Below are 18,477 nucleotides of genomic sequence, written 5' to 3'. Positions count from 1 at the left end.
TGCAAAAAAAATGAAAATCATTTCTAAAAATTTTTGGTTTTTAAAGCTTTGAACCTCTTATAATGAAGCCAGTTTTATTATTCTTATTCTCTAAAATGGCTGGAATGTATTTTTCACCATCCCCAAATACTTTAACATTTTTAACTTGTTTTTTCCCTAGTTCTACATGTCTTATCACCTGTTCATTGTGGCCTGTGCTGGAGCTGGTGCCACTGTCATAGCATTGGTGGGTAGCATTTTTGTTGTTTTTGTGTAACACGTTCCTTTCAGGTTTAATGTATTTTAAAATTAAGTTTTGTGTATCTTAAAAAATAGTGATACTACAGATTAAGGAAGGCAAGCTAAGTATAACTTTGCTACTCTGGCACTGGCTGCAGTTTTCTTACCTTAGGACCTACAACAGGGTCTAACCTAAAAAAAAAATCCTTTAAAACTTGGTAAGTTCCTCCAAACTTTTGACTTGTCTGACTCCCCCTTTTGTAGCAATTCCTAGTTTTGGTCATTACAAATCAGAAAGTCTCAAATTTTTGCTTTAAGAAATTGTATTAACTCACCTCTTCCATCCTTAGGAAAAAAAAAAAACCTTTGCATCCCCTTTGAATATCCTACCTCTACAATTTTTATATCCAAACTATCTCTTTTCATTTTTGTAGTTTCTAATTGATCAGCAGCTTGTGACTGTTTGTTCTTTTTGTCTGGACCCAGGCAATTTGAGTAGTCCAGCTCTGCAGTGCCAGTTAAAGACAGCAGTTGGACTGTAACAAGAGCATTTGCTTCACATGTCTAACACTTCCTGTAGCTACCAGCTTCTAACTTCTTGTCAGCCAAGTCCAAGTGTAATATTCACTATTCTTTGAYGAAACAGCCTTAGGTCTGCTTGTAGATTATACTCTAAAAGAGAGACGGCAAATTATTTATCTTGCATCTTTGTCCTCGAAGAAGCTCGGAATAACAGCTGTTGTAATTATCAAAAAATTGCCCAAATGGGCTTGAGCCGTCACCTTTTTGTATCTTACTATCCTGTATTTTGTTCTCTTCCACCAGCTGATCTACATGATGGCTACTACATATAACTATGCGGTTTTGAAGTTTAAGAGTCGGGAAGATTGCTGCACTAAATTCTAAATTGTATAAGCCCAGTAAAGAGCTGCATTGCGTAGCTTGAAATACCACTGACACTCTAGGCTAAAAGTCTAGTTTTTTGAATTTTGTTACAGTAATTGTAAATAGCTTCAGTAAGCACCATTTAGCTTATTAGATTAATAAAATGACTTCTTGTATATGAACTATAATGTGGATGAGATCTGGCTATTGGTTCATGTTGAGAGGATTCAGTTACTGTAGGGGTGTTACAGATCATCCTTTTGAAGACTGGGATATTTTCATTTAAAATCTCCACTTACTTTCTAACAGTCATCTCTAAAACAAATACTTGAACAGTTCAGGGTCAGAGTTACTAGTTTGTTCATCATCATCCTGAACACCAACTACAAAAAACTGGGAGCTTACAATTTATACGGTATGAGAAGAGTAATAAAGTAGTGTTAGCATCTTTATCTTTTGGCAAAGCCCAGGTATTGTGAATTAGTTGGCCTGCATTTCTGGTGTACTGATGATAAAACTGACTTTTTGTAATTAATTTTCAAGTGGTTGCCAAACCATGCTCTCTCTGGAATAAAATATATCCTTGTACTAGGTCTGCGTAAAACAATCACATTTTCTTTTGGAACCCAAACTAATAGGAAATTGTCTTCAGATAACTTCAGTTTTTGTATGGCTTGCACTTTAGTAACTGATTTCTCAGTAGCCAGATCTCAAAAATGTAAGTATGATTACAGAGGAAGCAAAACCATGCATACATCATAGTGCTGTTTTTACACTGTTGAAAAAGAAGCGGTGAATCAGTGTTTTCAGATGTAGATTTCTTTTGCATGAAGTATGCTGAAAAGAAGTTGGAGAGAGATGTATTCACTTCAAAAACTAAAAAAAATAAAAAAATAAAAATAAAACACCCATACAACAAAAACACCCAACCAATTTCTATACTTGGTATAAAACTTAAGAAGTTAGACAATGGGCATTTAAAATGTAGTTATAAAAATACGTTATTAAGACTTCTTAACCCAGAGATTGCATGCTTTTGCTTAGTTTTGGACTCACATTTTGTTGTTTAATTTTTCAGTATGTTAATGTAGCTTTGTTCACATAAATAAAACTGTTTACAATTTTAGTCTTTTTCGGAGGTGGGTAGGGGGGCGTAGAACTCTCATCTGCTTCTTGGGGGGAAAAAAGAATTACCAGAATCTGTGCTTGTAAATACAGAAAACACCACAACCTTAGAAAGCAGTTCTTCTGAGCACCTTTTTGTTTACAGATTTAAATTGCCATATATGAAACTTTTTTCCAGCTTTTCCCTGTTCTGCATTTTAATTGATCAGTAAAACTCTAGCTCATTTTATTACCTGTACTAACTTTCTCTAAATTTTAAATAACCGATTTAAATATTAGCATGCAAAATTCTAGAGATCATTGGAAATAGCCTCTGGTGCTTGTTTTAACAACAGAATGCTTATTAACGTAGAATAACTTTTTTGTTTACTATTTTAAAGAGCGTCTATTAATCTAACTAGCAGCTTTGCTTTGCCTCTTGACATGCTCACTAGCCATCATGCTCACCCTTCTCTTCCAGATCCACTTCCTCATGATACTGTCCTCTAACTGGGCCTACTTAAAGGATGCAAGCAAAATGCAGGCCTACCAAGATATCAAAACAAAAGAAGAGCAGGAGCTTCAGGACATCCAGTCTCGGTCAAAAGAGCAACTCAATTCTTACACATAAATGTTTGCCACAGTAATTCAACAGAAGGATTCTGTAGCTCTGACAAATCAACAAATAGCTGCTCTGCAGTACAGATATGTGTCTACCAAACAAAATAATAATACAGAAGTGTAAAAGCTTCAAATTCAAGCTCCTGGAAGCATGTTCATAGGGAACTCTTCCCATGGGTAATCCTCCATCCTTTAATACAGAGAATGGAGGTTTTATTCYAGACATTTTAAAAGGCAACACTTCACAACAAGTGACCAAATTATTCTTCTTTAAGACTTTTGGTATTTAATATTTGACACATACTACAGCATGAATTCCTGCACAAGACTCTGGCAGGTGCTCCAAACCAGCAAGTAGTAGATCTTTGTACAGACTCTGTACAAAGGCACATGTACAATGTGTGATTTATTATCTCAATTTATATACCAAATGAAACTGTGGCTAGCTAAAACTTAATTACTTGTGCTTATTTGACAGCACAGTTGCAGTATTTCATTAGACAAGTAAGTTACAACAGGGCAGTCTTTGGACACTCTTTAAATGGGCCACAGGAATAGCAATCTACTTTTGTGCCACACTTTTATATGAAGAAGCAGTCACAGTACTGTGCTTACATGAGCGTTGAATAAATGTCCCAAGTTTTATTTTTTTTTTATTAACTATTTAATGGAATGTAGATCCTTGGATCTGGATAATGATCCCCTTCTTTGAAAATAAATGTCAGCTTTGCCTTAATATTTATTTTCTATAAATGTCTTAGCATTTATAAAGCAGCAGGAGACCATTATCCTACATTTTAAGTGAAAAGTGTTACCTTATTAAAATGACACCAATTTAACTACTCCAAATGAGCGGAGAAGTAATTTTGCAGTTTTACACAAACAATAAAAAGAATTACAGCCATAAAGCAGAACACAGGATGTCCACCTTTTTCTCTATCTTGGTGCTTAGCAAATTTATAGTCAGTGCTTATGTGTTTTCCTTTTTACAACTTAACTAGCACATTAAGAAAATGTGGTGTTTGGAAGAAAAATGGTGCCATTTTAAAGTCATTTCCCATAGAAGTCTGCCTTCTAATTAATGKTTTTTTTCAGAAGCATTCAGTGATATCTTGAGTATTAGTGATGGTATATTTGGTGTTTGTTCTATATGATATATCTATAAATGTTGGGGGAAAAGTAAAATACATCAGTCATTTGAAAAATTAAATATTCAAGTCATACCCATGTTAAGCTGACGTGTGGTTTGATAGTTTTGACTGTTTGCTGAATATAAATAAAAGGAAGCACAAGTTTCTTCAAGTCAGTATTAAATGAAATGATTTTTGGGGGGGAGGGTTATTCAAATATGATTTTTTTGGTAAAATACTGAAGTCTAATTTGACAGTTTAAAAAAAGGGGCAAAGTTTATCAATGTAGAGCAAATACGACAAAATAGCCTAGTGTATGTTCTTACCTGTTGCATGAAGGAGACATTTCTACAGCAATGCAGGTGATGTTCTAGCCCAGTGTTTGCATAAGGGTAATAATGGAGGCAGTGTCTTAAAGCCTAATTCTTTTCTAATTCAGTGTAGCTATTACTGGGAGTTTTYTGAAGTTTTGTTTAAGTAGTCTAATATTTTTATGTAAAGAGCATTAAATTTTGCTATGTATAAATTTTTGTAACCTAACAGTGAATCAATATTTTCTATCAGTGCCAAGGGCTTCCTGTAGTTACATCCAAGTGTTACAATAAATATTTGTAGATAATAGACCTAACACTTGTGTATGCTTATTTGAAAACAGACTTACAGCTATTCTATACTGGTGCATCTCTTGCTCTACATCTCTCTCTTAAGACGTTAAAACATATTTTGTTCAGTATTATCCATTTGATAATGAACTGGGAAAGGATGCCCTGTAGGTATATGCTAAAGGTTTTTCTAGCATTAAATTTTGATGATTGCTCCAGGCCAGCATAATGCAACAAGCACTATTCATCCCATTCGTGACATCAAACAGAATGTTGTAAATTCCAACTTTGCTACAACACCAAATTAAGCAGCATGTAAAACTGGACTAGCCACCAAATCACTCTTCATCTTAATTTTTTTTTTAAAAAAAACAAGCTTTATTTCTGTCACACTTCTGGTACACAGCATTTCAACATCCAATAAATTCAAGTAAGAACTTGAGTTTTTGCCCCTAAMTTCTGTCAAACTTGGCTTCATGTTCTTGTACTTAGGTCAGGGTGAGCAGCCGCAAATGAGTGTGAGTTGTACTATAYGCTGCCAATCAAAACTACTTCACTGATTAGAAATATTGTATTTTATATTGTAAATAAAGTTTAATGATATTGCCTATAATCTACCTACAAAATATAAAGCTTAAATAAAGATGAGTGAAATAGCAATTCTATTTGAATCTCTCCGCTCTGAAGTGRTTAATACCAAAAAAAGCGATGCTTGAAATAAGGATCTTTTTAAAAGTGTCTGTTTCCCTTAAAATAGCAGTAAAGGGAGCAATTTAATTTGGTTGTGTCACACTCTGCTCTTAAAACTGCATCAGCCAAGGTTCTCCAAAGAGTACCTTTTAAAACGAGCAATATTTGATTTTTTTTTTTTTTTTGTTACACTTACTTTTACTTACGCTGTCTCTTTGACCTACTATTTGTAACATCATGTAATGAGGAAGGGAAACAACACTTCAAAAGCTGTCAAAGTAAAGAGACTCAATGTCAAACCAATCTACCTGAACATATCCATCTGCTTCTTTACACTGCTTTGTCCTGTCACCACATTCAAAGGACAGGCCTCCTTATGAATTAGTAACACATCCAGACTCACTGTTTGAATTCAATGATGACTGACATCATGATGAGATCGCTCCATGCCAGCTTTGTATGTTTACAGTTATACAGCATACAATCCTTGTACAGGCTGTAACATTTCATACAGCTTCACTTACAGCCAAAAAGCTGTTAAAAATTAATTTTTTACTGTAATAACCTAGAAGTAGTTGTTCACCAGAAGTTTTCATCAGCCTCTCCGTAAGAAATGCCTGCAGCACTGTATTTGGAAACAGGAAGAAAAAAAAAAATATTGAGTGGTATTGCTCCAAAGCACTTTATCTTAAATATACATACTTGTTTAAAAGAGAAAGTTGAATTTCCATGCAATTTAAGGGACTTCATATAGTCACAAGTGCTATTTGATGTCCACATAGGATTACTTTTCAGTAAACTGAAGTAAAAATCCTCCTTAAAAGTAAGGATTTAGTCCTTCATAAACAGCAAGCCCTCACATCTACCAAAAAGCAATACCATCTACTACTTCCACAGTACTCATCCAGTACTTCTGTTTTGTAGGAAATCTTTTCTCAGTCCAACTTTCACAGAGACATGCTTCTTATACTAGGATTAACTTAATTTTCAGTGAAAAAGAAYGCTACGAAGATATAATTCAGATGCATCAGTGTAGGGTCTGGTATATAAAATAGCCCTTCAAATGGGCAAATAATACCAAAACTTTATTACTTCTGGTTTGAGTATATTATTTTTTCTTTCTTCAATATTTTGCCTGTATCTATTTTCAATTCTAAATCTTCAATAAAACCTAAAAGATTTGACAGAGAAAAGATTTTTTTTTTTTTTTTTTTTGCTATCAAGGAACTGAAAACTATATATCCTTATTTCTTGGTTTCTAGAGATAATCATAGCCAATACCCTAACGACGTTAGCTTAGTGCAGGTTGCTTAAATCTCTCTGAAAAAGTGTGTAAACTAGTTTGTTGAAGTCTGTGATGCTACTAATAAATCAATGCTAGAKTCAATGCTAATAACAGACTATAAGCAACCTGCAGCACTAACAAACTTTGGTCATTGCTAAGGAAGAATCCCTTATACTTCAGTTCACTGAAAGAACTGAGATAGATACTGCTCAGTTGCAGAAAGAAAGTTTTTATTACTACATCTGTTGAAACAAATCATTGAATGAAATTCCTAGATCCTAATTCCATACAGTGCATTAGTTCTACCTGTACAAGAATTGGGAGGGTCCTCAATTTTTCARCATACTTGCTTTTGATTACAGGTTTGTTTATTTTGCTTTATAAAAGACAGGTATCTCTGAACCATCAAACTGTAACTATTAATAAAGGAGTAACAAAAGTTATTAATCATTCACCAGTCTTACCTGTCATCTTTCTCACTAGAAAGAAGTCCTTCTATAAGTGATAATTCTTCCATTTCTTCCTTTTTTGAATCCTAGTAGCAAAGAGGAAAATACACTTTCTGTAATTAGTTCTTAAGTCTAGCTTTATCAGTGACTCCAATAATTGCATCTGTATCTTAAGACAGCTTATTGAAACAGCTTATTAAATGCAGGCTACTAAAATTGCAGGCATTTAAATTTAATGTAGCATCTTAGTAGCTAACAAARCACAGCATAGTTGCACAAAACTTTATAAAAAATAAAGTTTTCCATTTTTTCCTTTTGAATCAACAGRTTTCTACAGCACAAATCCAACCACTCATCTCAGGAGGTTATTTTAATCTTCTGAATGAAGAAAAATGAAAAAAAATGAAGAGAATATTGTTTGCAATCTAAATATACTTAGTAAAAAAGCAATTTAAGTAACATATTTTTGGGGGCCCAGTTTTGAAATAATCACCTTGTTGGCCAGTTCCTGCTCTCTGCTCTGCTGAATTATTTTCATGTATTTTTCTAATGGATTTGGAGACGAATCCTTTATGTTATCTTCAGCACCAGAATTACTGTTTTCACATTTTTCTCTTTCCTTTTCTTTTYTTTCTTCATCTATTTTCATCGAGTCTTGGATACACTTCAGGACACAAAATCAAAATTAAATATTGATCAGCTCAAGAAAAGTATTTACATGTTGTACTACATACAGGATTTCATATTAAACTCCATAAAATATRCCAAAATATGCTAAACAGCACTAAGCTTGTTACATTTAGTTAAAGATGAACTAAGTTATTGCTTTAAACTCCAGTGTCATTCAAGAAATCACACTCTAACCTGTCTGAATGACTAAAATGCTGTGAGTACTTAGGTCCTGGCTTCTCCATATGGCTAAAGATCTGGGCTGAGGCAAACATTTACATATGAATTGAAAAAGGATGAGCTGAGGTAGGTGTGCAAGTTCCTTGAAGGGCTCAGTTTGCTAGCAGGCGAATGCGACATGAGCATACCTGCTAAGCAGCACTAAGTTGAATCAAATTAATGAAGGTTTAAGGTTGGGGACAAGAATAGGAAAGGGGAGGGAGCAATAACCAACTTTTATACRGGATCCAGAAGTTCAGAACACTATTTCAACATGTGCTACATCAGCTCAAGGRGATTTAAACAAGTAGACAACCACAAAGCCTTCTTGCAACTCCTACTTCCAAAAAAGTACCCTAAATATCCTGATACAGATTAATCAATTGGTGGACATACACATCTGGTGGTGCTACACCAGCAACAGTCCAGACCAGAAAGACTGCAAATTTATAGCTTGTTTTAATAGTCTGGAGATAGCTGAGTTCTAAGTTCTGGTCATAAAACTATATAGTTTCTAGTTACATGAAATAAGGAGTTTTTGATTTTGATACTTTTTTCTTTCACGCTTTGTATAATCAAAGTATCTGCTTCYAGTGAAAAAGTTACTTGATACAGAAGAGATTTTAGCAAAACTCTTTGGTTAATTGCACACATACATAAAAGAATTTAGCCTGTATTACTTTCATCTAAAAAAGAGTAAAATCTGTTTTTAATCAAGTAACAAACATACCAATCATAAAATATATGGCACTACAAAGCCACACTACTGTCAGAAATTAAAATACTAAATCACCATGTCCTTCTTAAGATTTTCCAGTTCTTTTTGCTCTCTTTCCAAAGCTTCCTGCTCTTCTCTCTGTCTTCTTTCTTCTTTACCTCTTGTTTCTTCTTCCAACTTTTTCTCATCTTCGCTCTTCTGTTGGTCAGTCTGTCTTTGATCCAACACTGCTGTGAAAAATTATTTYAACATCCATGATTTGATTTACATTGTTCAGTAATCTACTACAGTAGCAAACACTGAAATCCACTGTAATAAGCATCTTGATAACAAGCCAGTTTGTAATTAAGGTTGGACAAAATCAAAATCAAGGACATACAATAGTAAATGAAAAACAACTAGATATGTTTCATATGTGTATATGCCCTTCCCCTCCACACACATAATTATCTTAATGTATCTGGCAACATTTCTTTCCACCTCTACATATTTCTACCTTGATACATGCATCTGTAAGAGCTAAACAGCAGAGCTAAATAGAGGTCAGAGAGTGGAAAAATCTCATTACATTCCTCATTCCTATCATGGACTTTCTCTTTAAATTTGAAAATTCCTATGTGCATGCACGTAAGTCTCCACTGAAATAAGTGTACATTTAGGTGCTAAAGAAGATGTTATTTTCAGCTTACATATATCTCTGTTATCTTAAAATTCACACTGCTCTTTTCATCTGCGGAATGTCATTGGATATTGTTTTTTTTATTTATAAAGCAAAAATACTTTAAAAACCTTTGAAAATTATTTAAGGACACTCTTGCTAATTTGATCAGTAGATTTAAAAAGCTATGCAAGTAGAACAGTATTCAGATGGTAATTAGATGGTCAAAGAAAATACTGGGAATTATTAAAAGCTATAAAGCTCTACTATACATGAAAGTAATCATAATGCTATCAAAAACAACCAGAAAAGTTACATAAACAGCATTGAAATCTTCCTCATCTACCCAGAGAATTAAATCAGCAACTGATAATACACTTCGTGAACTATGCATCAAGAAAATCAAAAAAAATTCAGATGAGGCATGGAAAATACTTTTAAAAGAAGTTTTAATGTCTTACTTCTATAAGAAATAATATTTAGTAATCCTCCTAAACAAAGAAAAAGAAATCAAAATCTCTCTCTATAAGCTGGGATGGTGGGCTTAAAATGATTAAATTAAAAACAAATTCAACCAAAACAAAGATGAAAAAATCATCCTTACACAATAAAGCAGAAGAAAGCATTCCTTCCTCTTTATTATATAATCACCACTTTTGGAAAAAGTTTTTTTTTCTTAAATCACTTCAGCATAATTATCTACAGAATGTTAAATATTGGGGAATAGGAGGAGTGTCACACATTTGCCATCTAAAAAGGGTATTCACTTCTGTTTCTAAGCTGAGAACTCACTCAAGTCCTGCTGTGAAGAGGCTGTTGCTGGCATAGCGGTAGTGACATGGTTTCCATTGACAGTGTCCTCAAATGGATGCAAGACATCACTTTCACACTGCTCTGGAATGTCCCCCTGATCTGGAGAAGATATTTGAACAATAGCTTCATTATTTTGTAATTACAATAGTGGGACAAAGAAAAGGACACAAAGTGTGGGAATGGCTGCATTAGAACACAAATATAAGCACTAATTGAGCATTTTCCCTCCAACTTGACCATTCTCCTGAGAATTAAGAATTATCATAAACTGTACTTGCCTTTTTAATTACAGAATTGTTGGTTTTGAAAATAGCTATTGGAACACATGTGTAACAAATGCAAAACAGATTCATGGACAGATATACAATAGAACACCAGAATGTTTTCATTTCTTTACATAATTAAGATACATATTACACAAAAATAACATGTCCAAGTTTAGCTCATTCTTTCCATGCATATAAAACATCTTTTAACTATCTGATCACATACTATTTCTTTATTAGGATCCCTGACTTCTTCAATGCACAGGATAGATACTTCTAACTTAGATATTCTACATAGTATGTTCTTCTCCYTGTGCCATGAAGCTCCAAACTTACTTACAAAAATATTACTGTATTTCCTCTGTGATCCYAGTCACTACTGTACTCAACTGCTTCTTAACTATTTACTTCCAACCCATATGTAAACCAATACTATCCCAATTTTATGGGAGAAAGCAAGTAAAGAGAAAAAAGTCAAATGCATCCACTAGCTCTAGATACCCAACCTCAACTATACAGGACCATTCTCCCAGGAATTTAGTGTAATGTAGCACAGATATCTTATGTTTCTCCTTAAGTTCTGGTAAAAATGTAAAGAAAAATCAATTTCTCATTCTTTAAATATTATCAYGGTTTCAAAAATTTTTCTTTTCCATGTTGTAATAAAATTAAAATATTTTGCACAAAGAAAAACAAGACACCCAAACTAATTAGCCTCACTCTCAGAAAAGTCTGAATCACTTCAAWTTTTTTTAAAGGCTTTTTAAAGCATCATAGAAAATTTGAGCCAAATTGTCAGTGTATCAAAGCTATGAAAAGGCTTCTAGTTTCTTTCAATAGCAACAGGAGGTCCTACCAGCTTTGCCTAGGAAAGCAAATTCTACACATGTTCTATGCTAGAGCAAAACAAAAAATTATCACACTAAAAAAAAAAAAAAAAAAAAAAAAAACACTCAAAAAACACTACCACCTTTTTTGCTCTCTCTTTAACATTAGGTTTAAATTATAAGATTATCAACATGAAAATTATTTCCATATGAAGCATCAGTATGTACTCAGGGCAGATGTAATGCTTAGCAGAGCAGAAGCTCATGGATACTTTTACCCCCCTTTCAAGACAGATCTGTACAACTGGTAAGGAATAACTCATTATCAAAACCATTTAAAAATATTTTAAAGATGAGAATTAATAATAAGAAAGGCTTTAAACAAGATYTAAAATATCTATTGTACTGATTCTTGTTTAAATAGTCAAAGAATTTCTATCACAAACATATTCCTGCTAAATATTGTATCCAACTCGTAAAAATGAATTAACCAYTCAAACAAAATAATACAGCAAGAATTATCTTTATATTGCCCATTCTGCAAAGAAAATAAGCAGAAACTTGTTTTTTTGTATACTTTCCTTCTTTTATACAAGCATGGTAAGAGACCCAATTTATTCACCTAAGATAGCTGTATCAACTAATGGCCATTACTGCCAAGAGAAATTCCAATCTTTTCTTGCTGGAGCTTGCTCACATTAGAATTAAAGAGCTTTTCATAGTCTCTAGTGTGGAAGAATWCCATTGTTTTTATATTCTGGTTCTCCTCTCCTTTTTTCACTGTATGTTATACTACAGATACTTTTTTAGATTGTACKTGCTTCTTCCCAGCTAAACTTTCCCGGCACCCTCTCCCTTTTTTAGCCTTTCTGATCTCCCTCTAGACATACTGAGGTTGTCTTGTGACGCAATCTGATCCAACTGAAACACGTTATTTTAGAAAGCAACAATATATGCAAACTCTTAAAATTATTTTTTTGACTGCCACATGTCACTGAATGATACAGTAGCAAGCTATTTSGGCACAGCATTTACTCCGGCCTAATTACTAAAAAAGGTCAATCTAGTCTAATATTGATAAAATAAAAGCAATACGAAATACAGAGCATGTTCCTAAAAGTCTCTAATATAAAATTAAACAAATGAATCAAATCTAATTGACTTATRAGATGAGTAGAAATCACTAGTGGCTACAGACTCAGTTCACAGTAAGTATTTAAGACTGGTAAAAAGAAAATGAAATGAGATAAATTAAAAACACCCCTATATCAAGTAAAACTTCAGGGAGAAATGCACAGATAAGTCATTCCTCCTTCTAGTTATCACTAAACACTATCGGAACATTTCCTTTGCAAACAAACAGGGTTTGGGTTGTTTATTTTATTTTTTTTTCCTTTTTCTTTTTTTTTGTCATTTGAATGCACAGTTCAGCAGAGTGAATATATGAAATATGACCTAACCAAAAACAGAATACATGAGCCAGTCTGGTATCTAGAAAAACACTCATTAGTTAGGAATAACATTTTCCTTGAAATCAGTGGGTTTGCTTCTCCTGTATGATAATTAGCACCTCTTTGAATTTTACCGTGAATTTAACTGTAACACCAAATCACATATCTTTATCAGTCCCAAGACATTACAGACCTAAAAAGATTTGGAAAACAGAAGCTTACTGCTTACATCCTTCTCATTAACAATTTCACTTATTTAAAACCCACAGTTTTCCAGTAGATAAGGCTGCTCAGGCCTAACATTTATATGCCCCTTGTATGCTGAAAAACTAGGAAATAAAAGACAGTAACTGTGCTTCTATTTCTCTCTCCATTTAAGTAACTATAAAGTACATTAGCATCTACCAGCTCATTTCTAACTTTCTAAAATTGATCTTGCAGGCTTAACTCCAACATATAAAGGTGAAGGAAACATTTTTACAGTATGCAGCATAAAACAATAATGACAAAACTCTGCAATCAACATGTAGCAGTAATACCTTAGTAACATGCTTATCTCAGGAAAAAAAAACAGGATTAAATTCATGTTTCAGTAACTTAACCATATATTCCAAAAACAATCTGWGATACTGACTATTGCCATTGTAACTTCAAGTGTTTTTCATGTATTTACAGATGCTTCTGAGGCAAGTTCTAATACATAATACTATTTAAGTCTCAGTGACTGAAGGGAAAAGAAACCTACAATAATAGCAGATGCAAAGGCTGCAGAAATTCATCTTCAGAACTACATTTGGTAATACTGCTCCAATTTTGGTACATAAAGATTCTTTGGAGTTCTTTGTTTTATGCAATAAATACAATAGGACCTCAAGCTAACTTATGCACTTATTATACATTTTGCTTTTTAAAAAATATATTTTTATATAGTTTTAAAACATTCTGAAACAAATGTCAGACCTAATGCAATAATCAAAACAAGATTATTCAAGTTTTGAACAAAAAGTATAATCTCAGATTTCAGAATCACTGTATTTTAATATCTACTTATTAATACATAACTTAGCCTTCTAAAGAAGCAAATACGAAGAAAATTAGTCCCTAATCATTTGATCCAGTTTTTCTTATACTCAGCATCAGAATTTTTCCTCTCCAACTATAGTCTCAAACTATCATACCAACTGTCTTGCTGTTGTTATTCCCTAATATGTTAAACACTTTTCCCTTATAAATTACCATTTTTAAATGTATCCACTAACAGTCTCTGATAATCCTAGGGCAAAATAAGACAATTCAAAGGAAAAAAGTAGGATGTATTACTCTTCCAATTTACTGGAATAACTGCCTAAAATACTCCAAAACTTACATTCAAGGGAAGAAACATGTTCTTCAAGGTCCTCATATATTAGTTTCTCTGGTTTGAGGATATCACTGAAATACTGTTTGTCTGCTGGTTGATTATGAAGTCTGAAAGAAGAAGGAAGAACACAAAGAATTTAATAAATATAATTGCTAAGCTTTTAAGCAAGCAATGATCTGAGATTTAAACACAAGGATTACTCACATGTTTAGCAACAGACTAAATCAAGTGTAAAAGCATACAAGAAAAATGCCATAATGTTCTGACTTACAAGTTGAAGTATTTGAATACAGTTCTCCAACTTTCACCAAACCTCATCTCCATCTCTTTGATCAGATGTTGCCCTGCTGCCTTTCCCCCCAAGGCCCACATATAACTAAGATAAACGCATTACATTAAAACAAGATATACTCTGAAAAGGCATAAAGAGGAAATAAAAAAGGAGAAAAAACAAAGTGTGACACACACAGTGGACTGAAATTAAGAAATTTACCTTTTGAGACAACGTGTTTTGCTTTGACATCATATTAACAGATGTGTTAGAAAAATATCGGGATTAGATGTCTGGCAAAACATAGATGCATTGATGAAAATCTGGGTTCTATGAAAAATGGAGTTAGTGCCCTCATTTTAATTCCCTGTTTATCTAATCAGATAAATAACATGAAAGAACAATAACTCCCACATGCCCTAGCTACTAAACTTAACCAGAATCAGAATAGCAAAAGTAGTACAGTCAGTAATGAAATTCACCAGCAGCACTTTATAAAGGAGCTTACTTCATACCAGCTGTTGCTTTTTATCATTGCATAAATACATTTGTGCTTACAGTTTCTAAGGAATTCAGGTTTTCAGTGGGATGGAAGGGGATAACAAATAAAACAACCACCACAAAGAGACATGTTCAATAAAAACAGTAAATCTGGGTAAAAACACAAATAAATCCGCCTTATGAGAAGGATGGTTCAGTAATGTCACYGGGGAAAAATGCACTGTAAATTAAATAAAACAGACTAAGTAGAACTTCAAGTTTTTTGAAATTTACATCATGTTTTTAGTCTCTCCTTCATAGAAACAGTTAGTAGCTAAATAATTCTTCAGCGTCCACGGTTCAAGCACATGCATGCTGCTTTCTTCAATACTGTATCCTGCAACACTGCTGAATAGGCATTCAATTCAGTCCCTCTGATTCAGTAAACAGAGAGCTGTGCCTCATTAACACAATTAAATACATGAATTTTTAAATTGTTTTCAAAATTCATTTTGTCAAACAAAGTTGACAATCAAAACCTGAGCTGTATTTAACAACAATATTCCATAAGACAGTACTGGTGTGCCAATCAACACCAAATGACTGAATTTCACAAGTTACACTTAAAAAGCCCATTAAAGAATAAACAAAAAACCCTCCAACAACACTTGGCTTCTATCAAGCTAAAAAGTAATTCTCTACATTAAAACTGTCTCAGAATCACTTTTCTCAGCCCTCAACATAAAAGGAATGGTTTAGATAGCAATCTGCTTTATAAATCTAGTCTTCCTGTTTGTATTTATTAACCCTCTTCATATTCACTCATATCTTGAAATAAACAGAGAGTTCCTGTAGTCATAGAAGTAATTGTTCTCCCCTGCTAAGAGAGGTCTAACTTGTAATGGCTTACGAGTGTTACAGCATCGTATTTTACTTAAAGTTTCCATCRCCACTTAAAATCTACAGATCATGAACTAATCTCAAAATACACAGTAATGATGCGCCATTTGCCTAATAGTGAAGCTAAATATCTGGAAAAGCCAACATATGTATTTCTCAAGTACATAGAGAAATGAAGTATTTTATGTAATAGAAAACAGTCCAAGGCAAAAGAGAATCAAAAATATTCAAGGAAAGAATATCTTCCCTTACAGAAAGTCTTGGGAAAGCAGCAAGGTCAAGAAAGTTAGCGAGACTCATGTCCTTGTTTTGTCAAGAGGAACCTAAGACTGCAAGTATAACTTATGCTGCCTGCTCAGAGTCTGGCCTACTCTCTGCAACACAACTTGTTCACACTGTTTATTATCCAGGCAGTGCATCTCCTTTTGTAAAATATGGACACTAAGGTCTCTCAAAAAAGTACACTCCCTCACAGTATTATAACATTTTCCCCATGTAGCCTTCACGTGCAGGTAACATTCAACCTTCAGCTGGTATGGTCTGTCACAGGAAGACAGGAAATCTAAAGCATGCTGTAGCAAGTGTGAAAGASCAGTGGAAGGAAGAGACAAGCGGCTACAGCGAGGCACCAAGCAAAGCCGGAACAAATCTCACAGTCCCTAGAAATTCCAACAGGTTCTTTTCAAGTCCTAGAACACCAAAGCTCCCCAAATTCTAACTATGAAAAAGAATCCTCTCTACGTTAAATTAGAGGAATATTGTATTGGATGACACCAAAATAAGATAGGTCTGTGAATGCCTGCTAGAGTTGCTTCAGTACAAGTTATTTTTCTTTAGTCTTCAAATCTGGAATGATGGGTGGTGGGTATGATCTATTTCAAGTGTCCTTTACCAGAGCAGCAAAATTATAGATGAAGTAATCATGCTTTTTCTAAAGATACCTATTTAGGGTTCTCATTCATGAGTAGTGCTCACGAGACATCTGCAGAAAGCACTAGCAAGCCATTGATAAGAAAGAAACATGGGAAGAGGAAATGATTTTGTGCAGTTTAGTTTGAAAAGTTATCAATTTATTTAAAATAAAACAACAGAAAAAAGTTCAGCTACCCACCCCCTTCCCACATGCAGGGGAGACTGAGAACTTCTATTCAGAAGGTTATATGGGCACATGAACCAGCTCTTCAGAGAAAAAAAATGCTAGCATTAGAACTTGTTAATGAATGAAGTGAAAATACTCAATTGCTGTGATTTAAACAGCCAGCGGAAACTACTGAGCTTTAGTTAACAAAAAAAAAATGTCATTCAAGTCACAGATGTGAAAAATAGACATATAATGAAAGAAAAATATCTTTGTTAAAGGAATTAGTGTTTTTAAAAGTTTTTGCATGTCTCAAATATAATCTCAATAGCCTTTTAACATCAAGCATATGCAAAAGAGATGTTCTGATATGAAAAAGATGARAGATCATCACCATTTTGGACAAGAACTTATGATAAGTTTGTAGCTCTACCTTTTCCTTCAGAATTATTTCAAACCATTTAAGCATGAAGCTTATCCTGCCCTAAAGATGCAACATTGGCTTCTGCAATGAAGTACTTGTGGTAGTCTACAATGTCAGTAATTCTCATTAGCCTTATCAGGATCATATTTATATCACTGGCACAGAAGCCTAGTACAAGGTCCAAAACTGTCAAATCCTCTAGAGCTCAAGACAGTGAGCTGCTAAAAATATATACATATTCAGGTATCCACATAAGAGTGAGGAACTCTGATAGTACTGTTGTTAACAAGACATGCCAACTGATAGTCATTTAATTGACCATTAATATCTCATATTCCCATCTGCAACRTCCATTAGGCATTATTCTTGCATTGAAAAAGTATGCAGCTGAATTTTTAAATCATCAATGCAATCCAGTGTGATGGAACACAAGGAAAAGTCATATACATCTCAGACAGCTTGTTATTGAGCCTTCTTAACCTTCAGGCTGACCTGAACCTAATCCCCAGAGATTCTGATGTCCAGAGTTCCCCATACATATTTGAGAGAAAAAATAAAATAAATTTAATAAATTCAATCAAGACAGATATTGCACAGAATTAAAGAGTAGCTGACTTGCATGCTACAGATTTACTTTTAGGAAAAAATAGCAAGTATGTTTTCTGAAATCAGTGAATAATTGACTAGTTACTTATTAATGGTGAAGCTTTTGTTCAGCTCTGTTTGTAAATGGTCTACTGTGTAAAAAGAGTAGAATCAAACTGAAGTTCTACAAAGGTCTACACTGATGTAACACATTTTAAAGCAATGTACAATGGTTGTCTTAAAATATGAGGATCTAGAGTTACCTTGTTTTAAATCAAGTGTTCAGTGCTTTCAAAAGTTCATTACAACATTGACACATAAATACATGAAGTTTTTAAAAAAGGAGTTAAAAAAGGAGTATGGTTAAATCTAGAGCTATATATAAAGAGATACCTATACAGCAGTCAGAAAGTCAGCAAGGTAAATTAGTTTGGCCTGAGCCCAGGAACTTCTAAACTTTATACAACTTAATCTGCGAGGTATGTCTTACTGCCGAGCAGTGCAAACACTAAATGAAGTATCGTCTATCTCAGAACCCACAGATTAAATTGTAATTAAGCAAGAATACTTAAACTGAATGAAGTAACACAGACTGAAATTGCTTAGAAACTCAGTTCTAAACAGAAGAACTAATTCCCTTTAAGAGTAGAATTTGAGCTATGTTTCACTGGTGAATATTTATCAATTTGCTACATGTGCATAAAAACAACGTGCCTCTAGGTTACCTCAGTCTCTCCAGGTTTCTTCATGTTCTCACTCTCCTGGCTTCTTAG

The 18,477-nt window shown here is 33.7% G+C and overlaps 2 protein-coding genes across 9 annotated transcripts in view; one reads left to right on the top strand and one right to left on the bottom strand.

The window, feature by feature from the left end:
• GPM6B (glycoprotein M6B) overlaps window positions 1–4,131 on the top strand; it is a 30,673-nt gene extending 26,542 nt beyond the window's left edge. For 2 of the 4 annotated variants that reach the window (XM_085323153.1, XM_085323151.1), the window contains 2 exons: window positions 161–226; window positions 2,690–4,131. In XM_085323153.1, coding sequence (XP_085179279.1) covers window positions 161–226; window positions 2,690–2,839 — 216 coding nt within the window. In that variant the 3' untranslated portion in view covers window positions 2,840–4,131. Of the gene's footprint in view, window positions 1–160; window positions 227–1,044; window positions 1,698–2,689 lie in introns of those variants that run through there. The other 2 variants (XM_085323154.1, XM_085323152.1) reach the window with 1 other exon arrangement.
• Window positions 4,132–4,915: 784 nt separating this feature from the next.
• The window catches only part of OFD1 (OFD1 centriole and centriolar satellite protein), a 37,102-nt gene continuing 23,540 nt past the window's right edge, over window positions 4,916–18,477 (bottom strand). For 4 of the 5 annotated variants that reach the window (XM_085323150.1, XM_085323147.1, XM_085323146.1 and 1 more), the window contains 6 exons: window positions 13,973–14,073; window positions 10,042–10,161; window positions 8,667–8,821; window positions 7,479–7,649; window positions 7,001–7,071; window positions 4,916–5,876 (listed from right to left, as the gene is read on the bottom strand). In XM_085323150.1, the coding sequence (XP_085179276.1) occupies window positions 5,831–5,876; window positions 7,001–7,071; window positions 7,479–7,649; window positions 8,667–8,821; window positions 10,042–10,161; window positions 13,973–14,073 (664 nt within the window). In that variant the 3' untranslated portion in view covers window positions 4,916–5,830. The remainder of the gene's footprint in view (window positions 5,877–7,000; window positions 7,072–7,478; window positions 7,650–8,666; window positions 8,822–10,041; window positions 10,162–13,972; window positions 14,074–18,477) is intronic. The other variant, XM_085323148.1, reaches the window with a different exon arrangement.

The sequence above is a fragment of the Rhea americana genome, unplaced genomic scaffold (assembly GCF_003343005.1).
Source record: "Rhea americana isolate MKP2758 unplaced genomic scaffold, rheAme1 scaffold_82, whole genome shotgun sequence".
Taxonomy (NCBI): Eukaryota; Metazoa; Chordata; class Aves; order Rheiformes; family Rheidae; genus Rhea; species Rhea americana.
Note: the sequence above shows the minus strand (reverse complement) of the source record. Positions and strands in the feature narration are given on the sequence as shown.